The 18,001-nt window shown below is 43.5% G+C and overlaps 1 protein-coding gene across 1 annotated transcript in view; it reads right to left on the reverse strand.

Moving 5' to 3' along the window:
- Positions 1–18,001, reverse strand: part of LOC113438696 (ankyrin repeat and fibronectin type-III domain-containing protein 1-like) — a 307,222-nt gene that overhangs the window by 205,195 nt on the left and 84,026 nt on the right. The window contains exons 3-4 of the mRNA XM_087912443.1: positions 13,700–13,893; positions 9,764–9,993 (exon numbers count right to left, since the gene is read on the reverse strand). Of these exons, the coding sequence (XP_087768569.1) occupies positions 9,764–9,993; positions 13,700–13,893 (424 nt within the window). The remainder of the gene's footprint in view (positions 1–9,763; positions 9,994–13,699; positions 13,894–18,001) is intronic.

Consider the following 18,001-nt stretch of genomic DNA (forward strand, 5'->3'; position numbering starts at 1 on the left):
TCTTTTTCCTTCTGCTTTTGGCAGCACGCAAGGAAAGCAGCAAAAGTCTTTCTTTCTCTCCCCCAAACTCCGCCAGAAATGAGTCTTTGGGACCTTGCAAGGCAAGGGGGCTGTTCCAAGGGGCTGTGTCAGCACGACAAGTCTCACAAAGACTCATTTCTGGTGGAGTTTGGGGAGAGAAAGAAAGACTTCTGCTGCTTCTGCTGCTTTCCTTGCATGAAGCCAAAAGTCTCCCTCTCTCTCTCTCTCTCTCTCTCTCTCTCTCTCTCTCTCTCTTTCCCTGAGAACGGAGCTGTAGACAGCATCCTGCGACCCCAAATAAAGAATGATCGACTGGTAGGAAAACAGGGTGGGGGATTTTCCTGCATACTTTTGGGGGGGGATTTTCCCAGGGTCTCTGCTTCTTTCTGCAGAGACCCTGGGAAAACATCAGCAAGCCACTGTCTGCCAAAATTCATATTAGTGGTCCGCGGGATTTCAAATTATGAATTTGATGGTCCCTGAGGTCCAAAAGGTTGGTGACCCCTGTTCTAGTCCAACAGGAAACCCTATACCATTTTAGACAAATGGTTGTCCAATCTCTTCTTCAATACCTTCTCCAGGGATGGAGCACCCATAACTCCTGGAGGCAGTGATGCTCCAGTGATGACTTGTTCTAACTGTCCGGGAATTTTCTCTTTATTTCTAGGTTGAATCTCTCCTTGATTCAATGTCTATGGAGGTTTTCAGTCATCTAGGTCAGACTTAAATGTGCTTTTTCCAAAAGGCAATTGGACTTCTTGCTTTTTTTAAAAAAAGTTTCGCTTCTCATCCAAGAGCAACTCATGAAGCTTCTTGGATGAGAAGGGAAACATCTTCTCCTCTCTCTTCAAAAAACAGTCCAGTTGCCTTTTGAAAAAGCACCTTTGAGACTCTCCCCGATTAACGTCTATCGATTGCTTCTTGTCCTGCCTTCAGGTGCTTTGGAAAATAGGTTGTCCCTCTCTCCTTTGTGAAAGCTCCTTACTTATTGGAACACCTCATATATAGGTAGTCCTCAACTTATGACCGTAATGGAGCCTGGAATTTCTGCCATATCTCACGAGGATCATAAATCAAGGGTTATCACATGCCCAAGTCCTCAGATGCTTCAACCCGCCATCAAAATTTTTGCAGGAATAAGACAATAAATGTAGAAGAGAAAGCTGAAATGGAAGGTGGAGTTAAACGTATCATCCGTTTGGAATCGTTGCATTGTCACAAGAGGCCCAAGTCCATCCAGGGAATTCCATTGACCTTTATCTAGTGCCAATTTAGCTTTGACCATTAGTTGACCAGATTCTTGTGCACAGGTAGCAAGAGTAACATGTGGTGTTTTGAACTCAACAAATGCTCCTTGTTATTTCCGTCTGACATGAAATGAGTGAATCATTAGCATTACCCGGCACTATAGGCAAGGCAAGAACCGTTACCATGGTAATAATAATCAGACACGTCCAAACTATAAGTCAGATGTGCCTTTCGGAGGTTCTCTGCTCAGCCTTCGCTTGTGACTTTTCCAGTTGGTCGCAGTCACCGCTCTGGGGAAACCAGAAAGCCGCAGCTTCCCAAAAGAGCAGTTATGGATGTAGGAGGCATTCTGGTGATTTAACAAAAAGCATGAAAACAAGGTTTCGTTGAAGGTGGGGTTGGAGAAGGAGAGGCAGAATAAAGGCAGGTGAAAAAATCTTTTTTTTTTGTTCCCTGACTCTCGCAGAAGCGATGCATGGCGTTAGGAGGACTCTTGCAGGAATCAGTAGATATCGCAGCCGACAAAGAAGCTTTAAAGAACAAAAGAAACATTCTAAAAAGAGAACACGGTTTATCTTGGGCTCAGTATGCCTCACATCCCAGGGCTGGCCAAATGCCCAGCCTCAGAGAGAAGCAATTCTTCATTTTAAGGAAGGGAAGGGCCAGGTAAAACCATCCCAGTGCTCTCACCGTCCTGAAGTCCCTACCAGCGTGAAATATGAGCCTGGCCCTTTCCAGATATAAGAAATCGAATACATCATAATACACATTCAAACAGCAGCAAGAATAACTTATGCCCAAAGTTGGAAATCAGATAGCACCCCTACACACAATATGATCATAAAGAAAATTATGGATTGTGCAGAAATGGTAAAACTCACGTAGGAATTACAAGAGAGGGAAGAGAAGGAATATTATGCAGTCTGGAAAAAACGGTATAATTGGTTGGATGACAGGACAATAAGAATAAAAATAATATAAACAAATAAATATATGTATGTGTGTGTATGTATGTATGTATGTGTGTATGTATATATGTATGGTATTCAGCTTTGTTCGGGTATTTTCCCACGTCATTGTAGTTGTGCTTTTAAAATTGTAGCAACGTTTCGGCAGAATCTCATCTGCCATCATCAGGCTTTTGTATTGTGTTCCTCTGTGAGTCAGACTTTTACAGTTGTTGTGTATGTATGTATGTATGTATGTATATATATATATATATATGTTTTCTGAGGTTCTCGCGGGTATTTGTATGTGGATCTTTGGTTGTTCGGGTTTTCTCCCGCGTAAGATTCGAAGTATCTAGGCCTAGATACTTCGAATCTTACGCGGGAGAAACCCAACAACCAAAGATCCACATATATATATATATATATATATATATATATATATATATATACACACACACACACACACACACACACACACACACACACACACATATACATATACATATACATACATACATATATACATACTTATATAAATACATACATCATACATACACACATATATATATAATATATATTATAATAGTTAACAAAAACTGGGAAAGTAGATGTCACAACATTGTAAAGATTGTATTTGTGTTGTTTCGTTGTTGTGTCATTTTGGATTTGTGTTGTTTTTAATTGTGTGAAATTCAATAAAAATTATTTTAAAACATTCTTAAGTTAGATTTGCACCCCTTATTTGCTCAGGAAGTCAAGACTGGATGTGGAGTGCTTTGATCTCCATTTCCACCAGTATAGTCCTGTGAGGCATGTTGGGCTGAAGGAATGGCCCAGTGTGGCCCAGGGATCTTCTATGGCTGAAGGGGGAGGTGTGGTTGGGTCCCAGCTCTTTCTAAGATATCCAACATCATAACTGCTACAGCGCACAAACTTTTGTTTTTAAAAGATTTGGGGGATCTCAAAACAGTGGTGGGATTCAAATATTTTTACCACCGGTTCGGTGGGCGTGGTTTGGTGGGCGCGCTTTGTGTGCATGCACACACTTTGTGTGCATGTATGCACCAAATGCGCACTTTGCACAGGTGCAGAGGTGTTCTAACTCACCTCCTGCAAGCCTGCACAATCCCAATCACTTCAGCAGCTGCTGCGCGACCAACTCTTTTAGAAAAGCAGCACTTACAAAAAATAGTGCATTGTTCAAATTCGGTAACAAAATGCTAATGTTTTGACACCGTAACTTCCTCCACTCTTTTTAAAGAAATTAAGCCTTAAAGCAAGTCGACAATGCATTTCTTTGCCAGGGGAAGCTGGAGGGAAATAAATGGTGAAAAATCCTCTATCCATGTACATGGAACTCTTGACAGTGCTACTTTCCACCTGCTGAAGGATTGAAATCAACCCCTTGAAGTGAGGATCCTGTCTGTGTAATTGCTGTGAATAGACACTGACTTGAGAACAGGTGGCACGATCGCTCAGGGGTTAAATATAGCAATAGCACTTAGACTTATATACCGCTTCACAGTGCTTTTACAGCCCTCTGTGAGCAGTTTACAGAGTCAGCCTCTTGCCCTCAACCATCTGGGTCTTCATTTTACCCACCTCGGAAGGATGGAAGGCTGAGTCAACCTGGTGAGAATCAAACTGCTGGCAGTGGGCAGAGTCAGCCTGCAATACTGCATTTTAAACACTGCGCCACCAAGAAGGAGAATGAGAAAGGGTATAAGAGAGGAAGGAAGGAAGGAAGGAAGGAAGGAAGGAAGGAAGGAAGGAAGGAAGGAAGGAAGGAAGGAAGGAAGGAAGGAAGGAAGGGCAATAGCATTTAGACTTCTATACCATTTCACAGCATTTTACAGCCCTCTCTAAGCAGTTTACAGAGTCAGCCTCTTGCCCCCAACAATTTGGGTCCTTATTTTACCCACCTCGAAAGGACAGAAGGCTGAGTCAACCTTGAGCTGATAAGAATCAAACTGCCAAACTGCTCGTAGCCAGCAGTCAGCAGAAGTACCCTGCAGTACTGCAGTACTGCATTCTAACCACTACACCACCACAAGATTCTGAGCTTATCAGGGTTCAAGACCCATGTGCCACACGATGGGGTGAGCTCGTGTCACTATCCCAGCTCCTGCCCAGCTAGGAGTCCGAAAACCTGCAAATGCGAGTAGACGAATAGGTACCACTTTGGTGGGAAGGTAACAGTGTTCTGTATGCCTCGGCGTATAGTCATGGGGGGGCCACATGACCACAGAAGCGTCTTCAGACAACTCTAGCTCCAGAAATGGAGATGAGCATCACCCTCTAGAATTGGATACAACTGGACAGGGGGAATCTTTACCTTGCCTTACCTGAGGACACATCATTGCAAAGACTCAGTTCCCTAGAGAAGCTTATAACGTTGACAAAGGAAGGAAAGAAAGAGAAGATAGGCTTGATGACAAGAACAATTAATGTCCTGCCGAGAGGCCAAGCTGAGGACATATTATTCAGGAGAAACTCAATCTATGCGCCTGTCAACATTGACTTGACAACACCAATTCAATCAATGTCACTGCGTCTAATCAAATTGCTAATGTTTTCCTAGAGCTGCATAAATTACTCCTAGACGTGGCCTGAAAGAAATGACTGGCATCTGAAAAAAAAAATGGATTATTACAGTGTCAGTAAGAAACTCGTCAAAATTAAAGTTCCTTGGGAGGAGGGTGAAATTTGGCTTCAAAATTCCAGCTCTGTTTCCCGTCACGGCAGCTGCCTTTGCAAGCCCAGAGGCATAATTTGTATCACTCCTGGAGGACAAATAAAAACGCCGCTAAAAATAGCCCATTCTCAGTTAGATCGCCAGCGCCACACCATTTTGTTTAACCTGTAAGCGAGTGACAGCTGGCGACTTCAAAAGCCCTGCAATTTTTTTTATCAAACTAAAGGTATGCAATGCTAACATCACGAATGTGCACGTACTGAAAAAGAAATCTCCCCTTTGACAATGAGATTGTTAGAAGCTTAGGACAATAATGCAAGATAACCCCAGGGAGGGAAAATTCAGAACCACTGGAATCTGTTGTCTACTTTATACATGGATAGAAGCCACAGCTGGGTTATTTGTGTCGCTTTTTGGAGCTACCTTTGGCCAATATTGAGCGTTGCAATTATGATAGCTGCATTTCTAGGCAGAATGCAAGACATTTGTTTGCTTGCGAAGAATTGTGTTTACAGTGGCTTCACTGGGAACCAGTGGTGAAATGCTACCGGTTCGGCCTGGTTCTCCTGAACCAGTAGCAAAAAATCCTACCGGAAAGATCTGACGATCAGCTGATAGGATAAAGAAAAGTGCAGGAGCAGTCCTCCCACCTCAGCTGGTGCTTGGAAATCTGTGCACGCTTTGGAAAGCGAAGTGTGCAATCACCAAACCAGTAGGGAAAATTGGTAGAATCCCAACACTGCTGGGAACCCTTCACTTCTGTTTTGATTCATATGAGATTGAGCCAACATTGACCCCTTCCTCACTTAGATTAGCATCTGGTTAAACCCTGAAACCTCCTTCGCAGTGAGACAAGTCCAAATTATGTAACAAATGGACATCAATTCCCATTCAGGATCATGAGAGCATAAAGTGTTGGAGGTGGACTTGTCTCCATTAGGCTGGTCACCTTCCATTTTGAAATCAAGATTTAGAGAACCTCATAAGAAGACAATGGAGCAGCACGGTGGCCTAGAGGGGAAGATGCTCGCCTCCCACTCAGAAGGTTGACAGTTCAATCCCAGGCAGCAAGAGATGTTTCCTCTATCAGGACACAAAGAAAAAAAAGAAATCTGCTGTGAACTCTGCATAGGCATCAGGAAGGGCATCCGGCCAATAAACGCTCAGCTCCATTCAGTCACCCCAACTCCACCGCAATTAATGGATTACAGGGTCATAAAAAGAACAAGAAAATGCAACACAGTGCAACAATAATGGCGCGTGACAAACGTCAGCATAAGGATGAATCCCGCTTTCTGGAAAGGAAGACCTGTTTCTCCTTTCCGTGACTCAAACATGCTCAGAATTCAAAATTCACCCAAAACTGCTTCCAGCTTATTAATTTTTCCTCCCCGAGGAGCCCTCGCTATTTGTTGCATGTCAGGATGCTGGAGGCTCAAAGAAACAAATCAAAATTTGGCCAGGATCTCACTGATGAAACAAGTCTGTGCAGCTTGCCATCTGTACATTTTGGCTGCCTTCCCTTGTTTGGGCCCGCAGCCGTGTCACATAATCTTTGTTTCGGCAGCTAATGTGCTTTTACCTCATCTCTCTGGCACAGCATTGCAACCGCCAGGAAAATTATGACAACTTCAAGTCAGGCCTTTCTAAAGGAAGCTTTCTCTTCCCCTAAGATGCTGACCGACCTGCGAACACAGAGGTGGCATTTCTGAGGAACACTGAGTCTAAAGGGCAAAAAATACTGTATTTGTCCAAATGTCTCAATATTTCTGAGGTGGTGGTGGTGGTGGTGGTGGAGGTGGAGGAGGAGGAGGAGGAGGAGGAGGAGGAGGAGGAGGAGGAGGAGGAGAAGGTAACATCATCGGTGCTGGAAGAGAGTGGGGTTTGCAGACTGGAGGAGAAAGGACAGAGGAGGAGGAGGAGGAGGAGGAGGAGGAGGAGGAGGCGGAGGAGGAGGAGATTTCTCCTAGGGACCCACACAAAGAGATCAGGTCCTATATATTAGAAATGAAAGATGAAAAACGAAGAATGTCTAGCCAAAATGCAAACGTCTTTCTTTACCTTCCATTATATGGTAACTTAACTAACTAAGAATTGGTCCATAAAGTTGTTTCTTACCCCAAAGCAAAGATTATTCCTTCTAAACATTGGAAATCCCTCTGGATGCTTTCCGATTAGGAGTATAACTGCCTGTGGCTTTAATTCTCTTGCCGATTCTTATTTTCCATTCTCTTCTGACAGGTCCATCGAAAACCGGCCATTATTGTGCAGCTTCTCCCTTTCTCATTTGTGGCATTTTATGGGATCAATCTACCATTTGTAGCATTCCTGTGGTTTTGTTCCACTGTTTCTTCTGCCACACAGAGCACCTTCTGACTGGAAGTGCTATTGTCAGCCTTTCTGGAAGCACTTAAAGTGTCCCCTCAACCATCCCCTCAACCAACCAACCTTCTCAGAAGAGGAAACCGAAGCAACTAAGAGCTCCTCTAAATTCCAGGAGAGACAGTGGACATCAAGAAGTCATAAACTGAAGCAACAGAAGATCTATGTTCTGGAACCACACAAATTACATCCGGATAGGGTCCAAGGAAATCTACCACATGCTTTAAAACAAGACTTAGATGCATGTATCCCAGATGTTCTGATTATCTCCTAACCAAGCCAACTTTCCTTGTTCCTCTTGTTCTCATATTCTTTCCATGCATTCATATGCCCAATGGCCAGCCTCCCTAAGCAGGGCTGTTTTTCAGCAGAGGTCACTTGATCCCATCATTACAACCACAAGGCTGGTAATGAGATCGGGAACTCGGCACACGACTGTTGGGATCAAGTATCTTCAGGTGGCAGAAAGTGAGCTTATTAAATTTTAAACTGAGCACAGCCTTCATCTGTCGTTTCGGCTCCCAAGCCATCATCCCAACCCCAACCTAGTTTCTAACCCACAAGAGTAAAGTCTAGAAAGTTTAAAATCTTCTTCCACAGTACTCTAAATCCAGACTTCTCACTTTCTACATTAATTAGGAAGTCTGTTAGCATAAGCATAGGTGTAGATATAACCCAGCCTTAGGTGATCCTTGACTTACAACCACAGTTGGGGGTAGGATTTCCGTTGCTAACAAAGTTGTTAAGTGAGTTGCACCTGAGTTTCTGACCTTGATGGCCAAAGTTATTAAACAAATCACTGCAGTTTTTAAATGAACCATACAATAAATAAACGAATCATTAAACGAATTTGTCTTTTCCCCAGCTTATTAGAAACCAGCTGGGAGGGTCACAAATTATTATCATCATCATCATCATCTGATTATTGCACAGTCAGCCAGACGTTCAGACTGGGTTTGGCATTTTTGTCTACCTATCAAGTCTTTACCCAGGACCTGGGATAGGCAGATCTGGATGTTTAACAGTGTTACAGATATCATCGCAGGATGGAAGCTGTCCCAAGTAAAGCTACCTTCTGCAATTGACTGATGGCAAATGTGTCAATGCCGATAGCATTCAAGTAATGCTCCGGTTGTTTTGGGATTGCACCCCAGGTGCCTATTACTATTGGTGCTACCCTTGCTTGCCTTTGCCACAGTCGTTCTATTTCTATTTGTTGGTCTTTTGTGTCTTGTTATCTTTTCCCAGTTCTTTTCTCTTCTGCTGTCTCCAGGCATTGCCACATACACTATCCAGGGTTGTTTGTCTTTCTTATCGATTGCTAAATGAATGTTGTAAGCTGAGGACTACCTATACTAAGATAGTCTAATGTCATTCAGGATTTAGAATCATGGACTTCAAGGGACCCTGGAGGTTCAAACTTTCACAGCTGTAGATTACCGCTATGTAGAATCACAGAGTTGGATGGAACCTTGGAGGTCTTCTACTCCAACCCCTGCCCAAGGCAAGAGGGCTTATACCACCCTGAACAAACACTCATCCAATCTTTTCTTGAAAACCTCCAGTGATCCACAACTCCAAAAGTCAATCTGTTCCACCGATTAATCATTCTCCCTATCAGGAAATTCCTCCTTATTTCCTTATCTCCTTATTTCCAGGTAGGATCTCCTTCTGACAAGCTTCCATCCACTGCTTCTTTGCCAACATTTACTAGAAGCACCAACTTTCTTCCTTCTTTGCTGTAACTTTGGGTTAGCACAATGTTTGCTAGCTTTAAGATGTGAAGTCTTCAACTCCCACAATTCCCCTCTTTTCTCACTGGATTCTCTCACACTCAAAGAACCACCCGGTACATTGCACTGTGGATTGGCAACAGACCTCAGTTACACAATAGTTTTGACAATCAGTTATAGCAGCCAGTCCTATTCCTGTTTTTGCCTTCCATATTCAGATTTTTGCAGATATTTATATCTCATATGCATATTGTATTTTGATGTTCCTTTAAGTTTTTGCATCCAAAAAAGGCTGCCTGTAATTCTAATGCTGGATTATTTGTAAATCAAGGGTTTTCAAGAACAGGGACAAACAAAAAAAGCTATTCTATTTTGGTTTTTGTATGCAAATGTACACACGTATGGGCACATAGATATAAATACATTTATTTCTGACAAATGCAGGGCTTCACCGATTACCTCAAAGATCAAAGATGGATTGGATAAGTGTGCAAAGTTGCAGTGAACATCCCTCTGGCCTATTCAAAGCTTTGGCCAACACAGAAGAACTACAGAACGATCTGACATATCAAAATAGCTAACTACTTTGCAGTTCAGGACTGTGCGGTCCGCCATTTTGTCAAACCAACTCAAGCCATCATCATGCCCCACGGCTCCATAGGGGAAAGACGACAATTTTGCCAACCTGCCTCTTTTGAACCCTTCAAGAAAAATATTGGCTATGGAGTACTCACAAACTGCCTCCGAAGCTTCGTTTTGACCCGCTCCGTCTTCGTTTCAGTCGGGTGGAGAGAATAACTGAGGGAACTTAGGTGGTTGTCCACAGATAGACTTTTCCTCATGTAGAAGGACCGAGTTCGGATGGCTCTGAAAGGGGCTTCATCCATCACAGTGCAGAGCCGTGGTTGCATGGTGGAGTCTCTCCCGGGACTCATGCAGTCATCTTCTAGCTCCCAGGCCGCTCCTAGAGGAGGAGTACAAATCGGAGATGATGGACTCCCAAGCAAGAAATGGAGGATTAACTTTCACAGATCCACCACAATATCACCCAACATTCGGTCAACACTTTTACCAGGGACAAAGAAAAATATCCATGATATGCACCCAAGATTAATGGTTTGTTGGCCAACAGTTGGGCGAAAGCTATCAAATGAGACCAGCAGGGTCTTCTCATCCAAATGCAGTTTCCATTAATTAATCTAACAGAAAATATTTTCAGTCCAGTATGACAGAAGATCTCAACCTTGGTAACTTGAAGATGGGCGGACTTCAACTCCCAGAAAATTGCAAGACGCAAGAAGCCAATTGTCCTAGGAAGGATCTAGCACCAAATCTAGCCCCAAGTATCTCTACCTTGGCAACTTGAAGGTGGATGGACTTCAATGGCTGACTGGGGAATTCTGGAAGTCCCACCCATCTTTAAGTCACCACGATTGAGAAACACTATTTTAAGGAACTGTATCCAAACCATAACTTTATGCAAACTACCTACATATTTTATGGATGATATGAAGGCAAACAGCATTGACCTATATTACAAGGGTGGTCTAAGGACTCCAGAAATAATAGAGCTGAAGGCTCAGATCATCTTGTACAGCAAAATTTATACAATAAATTTTACTGAAAGGCAATACGTGCCTTATCCAATGATTCTGACTTCTCACAGAAAGAAAAGATCCTTTGCCATTTTCATTTTGAGGAATACACAGTACTGAAAGGGACTGACAGCAGAGTACAATTTCTGTCTGGTACATATATATTTGGCCACTAAAATCAATTGTGAAGCATACAATCATTTTTTATTTTTAGTTGAAATACACCAAGAACCCTCAAAATGTGGTGCTCTGTTAGACGCAGAATATTCTGCACATTCAGGCTATGGAAACAGAGAGCGGAAAAGACAAAAATCGTAGCCAATGCTAGATTCACTTTTGTAAGCCTGTGAGGACTTCAGTTTGGCCATGGAGATTTGCAGCATTAAAGGAGGAAGGCCAATCAGTTTGATAACATGACCGTTATCTTAATATTTTAACAATGATTCAACAATGTGATGTTCTAAACACCAACGATCAGAAAAATACAAATTTAACTTGAAAAATCTTCCGGGTCTTCAACACAATGTGCCTGGGAAAGAAGATCGGTTTTACCCCAACAAGGAACACAATTTCCACATAAATTGGTAGACTTATTTAAAGCAACCTATAAATACAGGATACAGAATAAATTACAGAATAGCAGAAATAGAAGGGATCTTGTAGGTTTTCTAGCCCAGGCAGGAGATTCTATGCCATAGTGGACAAAAGACAGAAAGGAGAAGGAGAAGGAGAGGAGAAGAGGAGGAGGAGAAGGGAAGGAGGGAGAGAGAAAGAAAGGAAGAAAGGAAGGAAGGAAGGAAGGAGGGAGGGAGGGAGGGAGGGAGGGAAGGAAGGAAGGAAGGAAGGAAGGAAGGAAGGAAGGAAGGAAGGAAGGAAGGAAGGAAGGAAGGAAGGAAGGAAGGAAGAAAAGGAAGGAAGGAAGATTTCGTGAGGAAGGAAGGAAGGAAGGCACATGGATAGAAGGAAGGAGATGAATAGAGGAAGGAAAGAAGGAAGGAAGGAAGGAAGGAAGGAAGGACGGACGGAAGGAAGGAAGGAAGGAAGGAAGGAAGGAAGGAAGGAAGGAAGGAAGGAAGGAAGAAAAGAGGAAGGGAAGAAGAAAGGAGGGAAGAGGAAGGGAAGAAGGAAGAAAGGAAGGGAGGGAGTCATGAAGGAAATTCTTCACAGTGTCTCAAAATTATGAGATACTTTCCTCCGTCACAATGCTCCCGCTCTCGTGCCTGCCTTATTTATTTCTCCCTTGCTTCCTTAAATCTTTCCTGATCTGCAGAATATATGCCTTGTCGAGCAGAGGATTTTTAAATGGCAGACATTTATTCTATCTGCTCAGCTCCCTTCAGTGTTTGCACTGTCGTTTTATATGTCCTTTGCAGGATTTGTGGCTTTCCAAGAATTTAAAACCACCACGATGCAAAAAACATTGGCAAACAGGCTGGACGGTTTTAAAGCAAATGGAGCTGGGATCGTGTCTATTCATGAGAAAAAGTCACAGTGGTCATCACTGTTTTAATTTCAGAAGCTAAACATATTTCGGCACCTGGAGTGGTGTGGTGGTGCCTAGAGGTGGAGCTCTCGCCACACAATCCGGAGGACTGTGAGTTCGATCCTAGGTAGAGGCAGGTATTTCTCTCTCTGGGCACACTGAGAATATATGTGCCGAACAAAACTCTGCATTGGCAATAGGAAGGGCATCCGGCCAGTAAAACACTCTGCTAGCTCCATTCAGTTGCCCAGACTCCGCCCCGCAAGGGATTATGGGGTCTTTAAAAGATGATGGTGATTGATGGTCAACATTTTTCTGCAAACCTACGTCCAAATCTCCTGCCAGGCTCGAAACATCTGAACAAATGTTGAGCAACTACAGATATGTACAAATTTTTGAACCAAAGGCAGAACAAATTACAGGCAGACCTCCACTTCTCTCCACAACTGAGCCCAAAATTTCTGTTGCTAAGCGAGACCGTTGTTAAGTGACTTTTGCCACATTTTACAACCTTTCTTGCCACAGGGGCTAAGTGAACCACCGGCAGTTGTTGAATTTTTTTCAGTTGTCATTTTTTTTTTCAGTGCCCCTGTAAATTTGAACAGTCACTAAACGAACCATTGCAACTCGAGGACTATCTGTATTCATCAAGGGTTTTATTTTTTTTCTGGAGCAACGTTTTCGATGCCAGGTCTTTCAATAGGAATTTATTGTATATCAATAGAAGATAAAAGATATGCAGAGGCGTTCTTGAATCCCAAAGCAATGGGTTGTGTGATGTGTTGTCGCCAGGGTGAGGGGTGGGGAGCTATTATATAAGAAGGACCAGGGGTGACATGATAGCAGTCTTCCAATACCTGAGGGGCTGCCCCAAAGAAGAGGGAGTCAAGCTATTCTCCAAAGCCCCCGAAGGCAGGACAAGAAGCAACGGATGGAAACTAATCAAGGAGAGAAGCAACTTAGAACTAAGAAGACATTTCCTGACTGTGAGAACAATTAATCAGTGGAACAATTTGCCCTCCAGGGGTTGTAAATGCTCCAACACTGGAAGTTTTTAAGAAGAGATTGGACAACAAATTGTTTGAAATGGTATAGGGTTTTTTGCCTAAGCAGGGGGTTGGACTAGAAGACCTCCAAGGTCCCTTCCAACTCTGTCTGTTCTATTCTATTCCATTCCATTCCATTCCTTCTAATATCTATTCTATTCTATTCTATTCCTATTCCTATTCCTATTCTATTGTACCCTATGACTATCATTAACTGTTGTACTTTATGATTCTTGATTCTTGACAAACATATCTTTTCTTTTTTGTACACTGAGAGCATTTGCACCAAGACAAATTCCTTGTGTGTCCAATCACACTTGGCCAATAAAGAATTCTATTCTATTCCTGTTCTATATTATATTATTAAGTTATCATTTGATTAGTTTTATTTTTTACACATTATGTTTTTTATGTTCCCTGTAAGCCACCTTGAGTCACCATGGGCGAATAGGCGGCAATATAAATTTTCTAACGAATAAACAATAAACAATAAATAACATAAAGTACACATGCACTGAATTACAGGAATAAATGGCTCAGACTCACCAGTAGAGGGCACTGTGCATCCTTTCTGGCAATCGGGGGCGGAGTGATTCCGAACGTGTTTCTGTTCCGGCATTTCTTTTCTGTACAGTTTGGAGTCCAAAAGTGGAACTCGGCTGATGACCGGAGACTGGGGGATACTTGGAAGCGTCCGAGACTTTCCTAAAAGTGGCCTCTGAGACTTTCGGTCAAGCGACCTTGAAAAGAAAGGAAATTTAAAAAAAAAATCACCATTACTTTCGATTCCAAAAGAGCCGTGGAGTTTCAGCTTTGAAGGGGCTTGGGGGGAAAAAACAGATTTTTTTTTCAACATTTTGGAACTAGCAACGTCGTTGGAATTCCTTCCAAAAATACCCTTGGCATTTCTTATATATTTACGATGGTTGCCGTTATGCCGGGGTCGTCTGATCAACTTTCCCAAGCAACTTCTAACTAGCAAAGTCAATGAGAGAAGAAGACAGATTCACTTAGTGACCTTGTGCTTCACTTAACCACCACAGTGATTTGTTTAGCAGCCACAAATACTTCTCCTTCTCCTTCTCTTCCTTCTCTTCCTCCTCCTCCTCTTCCTTCTCCTTCTCTTCTCCTTCTCCCCCTCCTCCTTCTCCTCCCCTCCTCCTCCTCCTTCTCCTTCTCTTCCTTCTCCTTCTCCTTCTCCCCTCCTCCTCCTTCTCCTTCTTTTCCTTCTCTTCTTCCTCCTCCTCCTCCTCTTCCTTCTCCTTCTCCTTCTCCCCTCCTCCTTCTCTTCCTTCTCCTTCTCCTTCTCCTTCTCCCCTCCTCCTCCTCCTCCTTCTCCTTCTCCTTCTCTTCCTTCTCTTCCTCCTCCTTCTCTTCCTTCTCCTTCTCCCCTCCTCCTTCTCCTCCCCTCCTCCTTCTCCTTCTTTTCCTTCTCTTCTTCCTCCTCCTCCTCCTCTTCCTTCTCCTTCTCCTTCTCCTCCTTCTCCTTCTCTTCTTTCTCCTTCTCCTCCTCTTTCTTCTCCTCCTTCTCTTCCTTCTCTTTCTCCTTCTCTTCTTCTTCCTCCTCCTTCTCCTCCTCTCCTCCTCCTCCTCCTCCTCCATCACAGTGTCCCTGACATCACGTGATCACGATCCAGGTACTTGGAATCTCTGACAGCAACATCTGGCAATGTTTGTTTGCCAATGGACTCCCTACCCCCCACCTCCAATTATTTCCAAAGGGCTGCGCTGCTTTACTAATAAGCTGCCTAGAGCCCTATAAATAACCACCGCTTTGCTTTGGGGATCTGGAAGAGTTCATCATCAAGATTTTGACAAAGATTAAAACATCTTTTTAGCTGAAGCAATCATCCAGTTCTCGTCCCATTACCTGCTGAGCAGCCAAATGAGAGAGAGAGAGAGAGAGAGAGAAAGTTGCAGCGCCGTGTTTTGCTATCCAGATGCCACCAGATGTCTTTGGCATCTGAGATCGAAGCTATGACATGAGAATGACAAAAACAGCTTCACCAAATGCTGTTGGGTTGAATCTAATAATTTTACAGAAGCCTCACTCCATTTGCTACATTCCTGCATGAACTTAAAACCAGGGTAGGCAATTAATGTTCTCAAGGTAAGGGAGGAAGGCCCATGAGCAACTGGGACTGTTGTGTAGGACTGAATAGGACCAACACATGTATGTTTGCGTAGGCAGGCACAGACACACATACATAAATTGGGGCAGGTGGGGAATAAAAGCAACCCACAGAGCTACAGAGCACTGCACATCAGAACAACACAAGGACAGTTTTTTCGCAAACTCCATCACTCTGCTAAACAAATAACCCCTTCAACACTGTCCAACTATTTACAAAGTCTGCATTACTATTAATCCTCCCATCACTCCTTATCACCCATTTCCTCCCACTTGTGACGGTATGACTGTAACTTTGTTGCTTGTATCCTTACAATTTATATTGACTGTTTCCTAGTATGATTTCATTGCTTATTGTACCCTATGACTATTATTCAGTGTTGTACCTGATGATTCTTGACTCTAGACGAATGTATCTTTCCTTTTTATGCACACTGAGAGCATTTGCACCAAGACAAATTCCTTGTGTGTTCAATCACACTTGGCCAATAAAGAATTCTATTCTATTCTATTCTATTCTATTCTATTCTATTCTATTCTATTCTATTCTTATTCTATTTTTTCTATTCTATTCTATTCCATTCCATTCTCAGAGGCCACACAGGGACAGGTGAAGAACAGGATATGACTGTTCAATGAATCATTGCCATTGTTAAGTTGACTTCATGTCAGGAAGCCAGCAATCGCCCTAATTAAATCATGATTCTAGAGCCAACTTTCAATAAACTTTAAAGGATTCATTAAGGACCTGCCCTGTCTGAAGCCAACTCTGGCATACGTAATTCACAGTCACCTCTGACCCTGTTTCCCCCCCCCGATGTGTCATAAATCAGATTCTTCAATTGAACACATTCACAGGCTGGGTGTCATCATTCACATTCTCCAATTAAATATATTCCCCGGCAAAAGCTCTGGTAGTTTAGCTACAATTTTTTAAAGGTAAGTGTTGTAGTTCGCTGGCAGCAGGTGTGGACGGCCAAGGTCTCGGAGAGTGAAGACTCAGATGAGGGGCCTGCGTGGGATGCAGGGATGGGGCCACGACCATCAGGGAGTGGAATGCTGCCTTTGGAGATGGTGGAGGCTGGCAGCAGTGATGAAGAGGTGCCCAAGGAGCCTGTGCCCAGTGGGCGTGCGCTCAGGGCTGCTCATAGGAAAGACTTGGCTTGACTCAAATAAGAGATAATCAGAGTTGGAAGGGATTGGTCATCTAGTCCAGCCCCCACTCAAGCGGGAGACCCTACCCCATTTCTGACAAATGGCAGTCCAATCTCTTCTTGAAAGTCTCAACTGATGGCGCTCCCACACTTCCCAGGGCAACTTTTGTTCCACTGGGTTGATTGTTCTCACTGTCAGAAAATTTATCCTTACTTCCAGGTTGAATCTCTCCTTGATCAGTTTCCATCCATTGTTCCTTGTCTGGCCTTCGGGTGCCTTGGAGAATAGCTTGACCCCCTTCCTCCTCTCTGTGGCAGCCCCTCAAATATTGGAAGATGCTCTCCTGTCTCCCCTGATCCTTCTCTTCCCTGGACTAGCCAGGCCCAGTTCCTGCAGCCGTTCTTCGTATGTTTTAGCCTCCAGTCCCCTAATCATCCTGGTTGTTCTTCTCTGTACTTTTTCTAGAGTCTCAACTACTCCTTTATTTCCAACCTTGCCTGAGTTGACCCACCAGAGCTGAGTGATGGGAAAAGCCTAGAAAATAGTCGTGAGATCATCAGCTTCTGGCAATGACAGGTTCAGCGAGATGGAAAGACAGTTCACACAAGGAAAAGTAAAACATTTGGGAGAACTGTTTCCATTCCAGACTGAGCTGAGCCCTCTGCCTAGTTTAATGTACTTGGGTCTTCTGGGGCTTCAACATTTTGTCTGCTCTTATCAGAGGTGGATATTCAGCAGGTTCTGACCAGTTCTGGAGAACTGGTAGCAGAAATTTTGAGTAATTCAGAGAACCGGCAAATACCGTCTCTGACTGACCCAGCCAACCCCATCTCTTCTCTGCCTCCCATTGAGTCCCAGCTGATCGGCTGGGTCTTCTTTGGTTGCCCTGCACAGGAGAACGGAGCTGGAAAGCAGGTTAGTGGAGTGGGGAGGGAATGGGGATTTGGCAGCAACCTTCCCCTGCCACGCTCACCAAGCCACATCCACAGAACTGGTAGTAAAAACATTTGAATCCCACCACTGCATAGTATTCCAGCCTCCCCACCATCTCCGTCCTCCATTGTTCTTATGCTTGGGGATAATGGCTTATGTTAGTCAATTTCAGTTCATTTGCTTCATTTTTTGCCATTAAAGGCCTTTCCAGAAAACTAAGCAGAGAAGCAGCTTTCTCGGAGCTTGGGAATGTGGAAGTCAAGTTCCTCTTAAGTATGACATCATGTAGACCAGGTGCCATGACAACCGCAAAAGCTGCCTGCATCCCAACGCTTATATATTCCTTGTTACATAGCTGCAGGAATAAACAAAACCTTCTCGGACTTATAAAATATTGAAATGGAAGCGAATGCAAAAAAGGGGCAATGCAGATATCACGACAGCGACTCAGACCGAAATGTATGTTGCTAAGAGAGAAATTTGTTAAGTGAGTGTTGCCCCATGTTACGACATTCCTCGACACATTCGCTAACTGAATCACTGCAGTCGTTAAGTTATTAGCACCGTCGTTAAGTGAATCTGGTTTCTCTGTTGACTTTGCTTGCCAGAAGGTCGCAAAATAGGGGCAC

The sequence above is a fragment of the Pseudonaja textilis genome, chromosome 14 (genome assembly GCF_049901715.1).
Source record: "Pseudonaja textilis isolate UNSWEBS1 chromosome 14, rPseTex1.2, whole genome shotgun sequence".
Classification (NCBI taxonomy): Eukaryota; Metazoa; Chordata; class Lepidosauria; order Squamata; family Elapidae; genus Pseudonaja; species Pseudonaja textilis.